We start from the raw sequence: 6504 nt of genomic DNA on the forward strand, positions 1-6504 counted from the left end.
GCAACATTACGCGTAACAACGTCGAACTCGATGTATTACCTGTTTTCAAATTATATATTGATATAGTAATAAATCTATCGATTCAGTCTTATGACTTTAATTTACATGAGATTTTTTATGTGATCTGTTAGAAGTACTGTACAACAGGTAACGGATGTCAATATTTGGTTGCGTTGGTACACCTGCAGCACTCCTGCTGCCCTCTGCCACAGCTCTGCCATGTTCGTGGATTAGTTTGGTTGCAGCAATGGGAGGAGTAGGTCGGCGAGAGGTATTTTGGACGAAACGGTAGTACACACCGACCGTGCAGAATGCAGTGCCGGGGGACTGTTGTGAGCGTGATAAAATTATTTCACGAAGCTTCTGTGTTAAGCGTCGGAAGAAGTGTGAACAGTTATCCTTTGCTTTGCTGTAATACCACGAAGTTCGCAGTATTGACAGTTCTGTGCTTCACGTTAACATAGAAGGTTCGAAACTAGCAGACGATGATTTTCAGCCTAGCCTGGGCCCTTTCAGTGTCTCTGTCGTTTGTAGACTGCCAGATATTCAGAGATACGAACTGTCAGTGATGAATGAACAATAATACGATACTATCCGAAAAGCAGAGATTTGGACTGCGTCCATTTTTCTCGCATAGAGCATCATATCAGCAAATTTGTTATTAATATGACATATAATGAATTGAGGCCGTTTGTATACGACACAATAATGTGCTTCAGCTCTGTGCACGAAAGAATTAAGTACTTGACATGATAATCACCTTGCCATGTCACTGTATCGCGCTGGCATCGTGTTTCCACGGTGTTCGAGCTTATGTTTACTCATCACCGTTTACGCAATTTTGTTTGCTGTAGCTGGTGTTTTGCTTCTGCAGCTTCGCTACAGCAGACGTGTTGCAACGAAGCCCTCAAACTATGAGGATAGCTACTTGTGGGAGGTAGAGGGATGGTATAGTAACGAGAGTGGCTTGAGATGGCCAGTTGCTGCAGAAAGACACTTATTTGGTTGCCTTTCCTTGAGAGAACTGACTGACCTAGAGTTCGTAGCAGCAGGATGGACAAAAGCTGTCTATAAGGGTACCTTTAGAGGCAAGAATGTAGCTGTAAAAACTGTAAACTTGAATGGAAAAGACATGAGAGAATGTGATGCTTCAATGTCAGTGTGCTATCGCAGAGCAGCAGCAAAAATTTTGAAAGAAATAGTGCTTTTAACGGAGCTTGCCCATGACAATGTTGTGACCGTAAGTAATAATTAAGTGATTTTAATCATCTTCCAATGAACGCTTGTGCGTAAACAATTTTTAGTACACGTTTTATTTACACGTAACATAAGTTCAGAAAGCAAGCTGCTTGCTGTGTAGAATCAGTATTCTTCTAGTATGTAGTGTTTCTTCCGTAAATCAGTAATGTAATTTAAATAATTTGTGGTGTAGAAATATTTTTACCTAAACTTTGCCCAAACTAAATCACTCCAAAGAAGTTAGCCCATAAATGAAGGTAGGCTCTAATTCTTGTCAACTTACAAATCTGGTGGCTATGCAGAACAACATGCTGTTTTTCCTTGTAGATAAGCTGCTATTTACTCAGCATTTGTACGCCAGGGTATAAAGTATTATAATGTAAATGTAGTACACCTGCATGTTTTGTACAAGCTTCTGTAGTCAGTTATGAAACAGACAGTGGGAGTGATACTGTAGTCATTTGAGGAAAAAAAAATGGACAGTTGTGTAGCTATAGAAAGTAAGACTGCAGTCATTAAACAGTATTGTCGTTTTGTGTTGTTGAAATATTTTGCTGGTGAGTTGATAGATATCGTACATAAAATATGTGCCATTCAGAGCATTTAATGTTCCATTTTTCTAAGTGTAAAATGGACCTAGTACAGTGAAATCCACTGTATACAAAAGTGCTCTAACTCCTGAATTTTTTTACAGGTTATTGGCTCATGTGTTCCTGAAACTGTTGGTCCTGTCGCCATTGTAACAGAACTTGGCGAACCTCTGGATACAGTCCGCTTACTTCAGTTGTCATGGGAAGACAGGCTGAGAGTATGTATCACATTATGCTAAACATGATCTTAGTTTGTCTTTCATAGCATGTCTAAGCAAACATTCTTAATATTACAGTTGGCTCTTGGAATAGCCCACATTCTACATCACCTTGCAACTTCTCCCCTTGGTTCTTTGTCAATGAATGACTTTAGAAGACAGCAGTTTGTTTTGGTTGGAGGAACACTGAAGTTATCTGACGTTGATGATATTGGAGTTGGGGAACCAGAATGTGCAACAGATGATGACTGTATTATACAAGCAGAGGTATGAATAGTGAAATGTGAAGAATGGGTTGACTTTCCTTAAATTTATCCCACTTTTATGATAGACTACTCCGGTAAAATATCTTATTATTGTAACATAAGTAAGAGGTGATTTGGCATTAAGTTATTTGTATAGATTTTACCAAATTAACTCCTTCAGTATGGGTTATGGAATGTCTTGCATATGGGTTATGGAATGTCTGGCATCTTAAGGGTCCCAAAAAATATTAAGATAACCAAATAATGATGAAAATTTGAGTAAGTAGTAATGTTTTAACTTTCAGGTTTTACGTTAACTTACAGTTGCTCTTGCTCTGGCATTTTTGTTGGCTACTTAATAGGATGCTTCTGTGCGAGACCTAACACATAATATCTGAATTCCTTTGTAAATTCTTCTAGTAGTCCTCAGTCTTGTGCGTGTTGTGTGTTGCAGGGAGGACATAATGGAACCAGAGAGATTCACCTGAACTGCCAAAACTCACACTGTGTAGGCTACAATGAACGTCTTAATGTGTTGCGTGCAGGTCAACATTTCATAAGTCTATTTTTGCCTCTGAGTGCTCCAGCATCACTAGAGCCTCAAGTCCAAGAGTTATTAAGAGCTTATAAGGAACCTGGTACATGGGAAACTGCTCATATATTATCTGCAACAGAACATTTGGTTCACAAATTTGCCTCTGGTGAATATTTGCAACGACACATACCACAGCCACCATCGTTGGACTCTCTAGGTTAGTATTACGTAACATTGTATAAAATTAGTCATGCTTTTTGAAATGAAGAGATAAATGTATCTAACAGTAGTAAAAACTTATCTTATAAGACCAGTACATTTGTTGCAGATGTTGTTTATTTCTGATATCCATAATCTCACTATTGAAAATACAAACACCATCACTACATGCTGACAGCAGTGTGATGACCACCTCCTCCTCATGTTTCTCTTCACTCGTGCATAAATTTCTGTTTATTAAAAATGAATGCAAATGCACAGAAAGAAGTTTTCTCTTTCAACCTTTATTTTAATATTAGGTAGGCCTACTTCAAATATATTTCTCTTTGTATATTCAAATAGGTGTGAATGATATCTCCCATTGGTGAAATGCTATTTTTTGTGTACTCGTCCACAACACAAAAGAAGTGAGACCACTTGTGTTACAGAGGAACAATTTTTTGTGATGTGTTACAGTATGGTTGTTTTTTTAACTTTAACTGTTTTCTTAAGCTGTGACTTGTGTAATCAAGATCGACCAACTCAATTGCTATGGGTAAGCTGTTTTCTTTCACTCTGCTGGAAAATATTGTCTTAAGAGTTCTGGTGCGAAAGAAAAGATTGATTTTGGAAATTTATGAACTCGCCAAGTATGGTTAATTATTTCTTGTTTCTGTCTGACTTGGACCAATTTGCATTACATGTGTCTGCATTTATTTCTCCACCATTCAAATCAGTACTGAATGTCATTCTGCATGTGCCTGTGCAGCAGCTCTGCCATGTTTAGCTTTCAGCAGAGAACAAAAGCACTTCTGTAGTAAACTGCTCATCCACTGTCTCTATTGATAAGCTTTGTTAAATGTTGTCATAGCATAGTGACACAGTTAATGGTCAAACAATATCCATACCATTTCAGTTACTTAAATAGTAATGTAACAAGTCTTAATTTTAAGTATAGCTCAAATAAAATAACTTTGTGATTGAGATATATCTGTGTTGTGACCTAGTGTGATGCATGTCATTTACTCATTCAGTCAGTAGATTGCAGCTGATGTGGCAATGTATTAACAGCACATTTAAAGATGGGTAACTGCTATTAGAAGGGTGTTTAGTCAAGTCATGTGTAACAAATGTCATGAAGTAACAAATTACCCATAAGATTTGAACAAAACTGAAGTTCGTTACAACACCCCGTATCATTAACTCGTGGTGCTGCACTCAAATTGGGAATCAGTTTCCCTACCTTTTGTTTGATCAGTAGAATTTCTGTCAGAATTTAGCAAAATGATGAATGTGTACTACCCAACAAAGTGAACTGGTTACGTGGCCAGGGTGGCAGCACTGTCTTATATATGCCTGAGAGACAGGGAGTAGAGGTAGTAACAGCATACACTGTAGAACTCTTAAAAGTGGAAGCACTGTCATAAACTAAATATCTGTATGTGCTTCTGACTGTACTGTGTTATTTAGAGCGAGAGCAGAAACAAGACCTACCGTACATCTTATCTTTATCCTAATAACAGTTTGTCAGCAGTATCAATAAAATTACGTTGCACAGTGATATTGCTATTTTACACAGGTGTGTAGGTTGATTCATTACTTTTTGTTTCTCTTGGATGATTATGCTGACACTTCATTCAACTCAATGCAGACTGATTTCATTATATTTGTAGTTTCCTCTTCCATTAAAATATGTCCTCCAGTAGTCTTCACTTTTTTCTTTTTTTTTTAAAAAAAAAGAGCCTTTATAGTCTTTGTCACAACAGTGAAACCTAACATCACTCCACTGCCAGTTGATGGTTGGAGTACTGACACATTATCTGTGTATCCAGTAATGCTGGTTATGCGTGCGGATCGTATCAACCTTTACCGCATCAAAGACAGCCTAAAGATTGATGCCATGAAGCGTTGAAACTGGTAGCAACAAAATAAGTTAAAATCATAAGGACGGCTGTAGTGTTTCTATTTTTTGTCACGAAAAGAATGCCAAAGTTTACCTGTCCTTATGGCTACATGTTTTTAATTTCTTTCTGCCCATTGTGACAGGGTATCCTAAGTTAGTTTCTCTGTTATTCAAAAAGAAGTGAACACAAAATAAAGCCCTGCATTTGCAACAAAGAAATATTGCCAGGCTCTACTGTTTGACAATACTTTATTCACATTGTCACTCTGCAACATTTATTCAGTGTGGTGTGTATACATCTGCATTTTGTTTCAATGAATGAGTGGCGGCTTTATTTCTGATGCTTCAGTTTTTCATAAAACACCTAATGTAGCATGCTCTTTCTGCAAGTATGTTGTCCACACTCAACGATTCGTATACTTTAACACCTTTCAAAATAAAATCACATAGGACATTGATGAAACAGGTTTCCTCAGAGCCCACATGTGTAGGTCTGCATGACAAAAGCCACAAAGTTTTTGCAAAAATGGTAGTTCATAGTATTGCAGAGATTGCTGCCAAATAACACATTTATCGGTATCACCAAAAAATGTGTGTGTGTGTGTATTTTGCTTCCGATCCATGGCAGGTACTTCAATCCTGCTTCACCCAATATTGTGTCCCTCCTTCCATACTTTCACATCACCAACCTGCCTAAAGTATGTTTGTCATGATTTACTTGCACCCTCTATCAGCATCTCTGCCAGCACTACTGCATTCATCTTTATTTCATTGTCTTTAAAATTAATGACTATAACAGCAAGGTGACACTGGTTCTTACAGAGGTATTTTCCACAGTCACTTTTTGTGATATTTCCTGTCAGTTATTGTCACACATTTTGTTAGTTTCATGACATTTTGCCACTGTAGTGACAAGTCTCATTTTGTCATTTCTCTTCAGTTCTACTTTTGCCAGTACACATTTTTATTGCACTTCGTAAAACTTTTATTTTTCTTTGTCGGATAGTCCTTGGGGTGAATCCATTTAAATTCTATGCAAGTAAAAAGTCATAATATCGTCGCAGTCTCACTATCCTATGACAGAGTTTGCCTGCAGGAGCAAGTGTGGTTTGTTTGAATCAAATAATATTCCCTTTGTGTAGTTGTGTGGCATGGGATTGCTTGGTTTTCAAAAAGTAAGTAAATGATGTCCCATGTTGTGGGAGTAACTTGATGCACCTTGTGAAGACTTATTGAATTATGAGAGACTTTGCCAATTTCAGTCATGAAAATTATTAAAGGTTAGTTAAACTTAGCAATATTGGGTACTTGAACGGCCACTGATTTGTGTTCATGTTCATTTCTTCATAGTAGGAAGTGGTTTTCTTAGATTTGAGCAACATTATACAATTTTCTACCAACCCCACCAATGTACCCCATTGGAGAAGTCAGTATACTACTATTTTGTATGGGGAGAGCCTTCCATTAAAGTCTGACTGTAAATATTGAGAACTGCTATACCGTTGTATTCTTTCCACTATCTGTCAAAATAATTCAGAAAAATGCCATTGTTTAGTTGCTTATATATATAATATAA

General features: G+C 37.3%; 1 protein-coding gene across 2 annotated transcripts in view; it reads left to right on the forward strand.

Moving 5' to 3' along the window:
- The first annotated feature begins 217 nt into the window (after positions 1 to 217).
- LOC126416450 (extracellular tyrosine-protein kinase PKDCC-like) overlaps positions 218 to 6504 on the forward strand; it is a 43281-nt gene continuing 36994 nt past the window's right edge. Inside the window, exons 1-4 of one of the 2 annotated variants that reach the window (XM_050084177.1) lie at positions 218 to 1240; positions 1934 to 2047; positions 2126 to 2314; positions 2747 to 3044. In XM_050084177.1, coding sequence (XP_049940134.1) covers positions 767 to 1240; positions 1934 to 2047; positions 2126 to 2314; positions 2747 to 3044 — 1075 coding nt within the window. In that variant the 5' untranslated portion in view covers positions 218 to 766. The remainder of the gene's footprint in view (positions 1241 to 1933; positions 2048 to 2125; positions 2315 to 2746; positions 3045 to 6504) is intronic. The other variant, XM_050084176.1, reaches the window with a different exon arrangement.

The sequence above is a fragment of the Schistocerca serialis genome, chromosome 8 (genome assembly GCF_023864345.2).
Source record: "Schistocerca serialis cubense isolate TAMUIC-IGC-003099 chromosome 8, iqSchSeri2.2, whole genome shotgun sequence".
In the NCBI taxonomy this organism is placed as follows: domain Eukaryota; kingdom Metazoa; phylum Arthropoda; class Insecta; order Orthoptera; family Acrididae; genus Schistocerca; species Schistocerca serialis.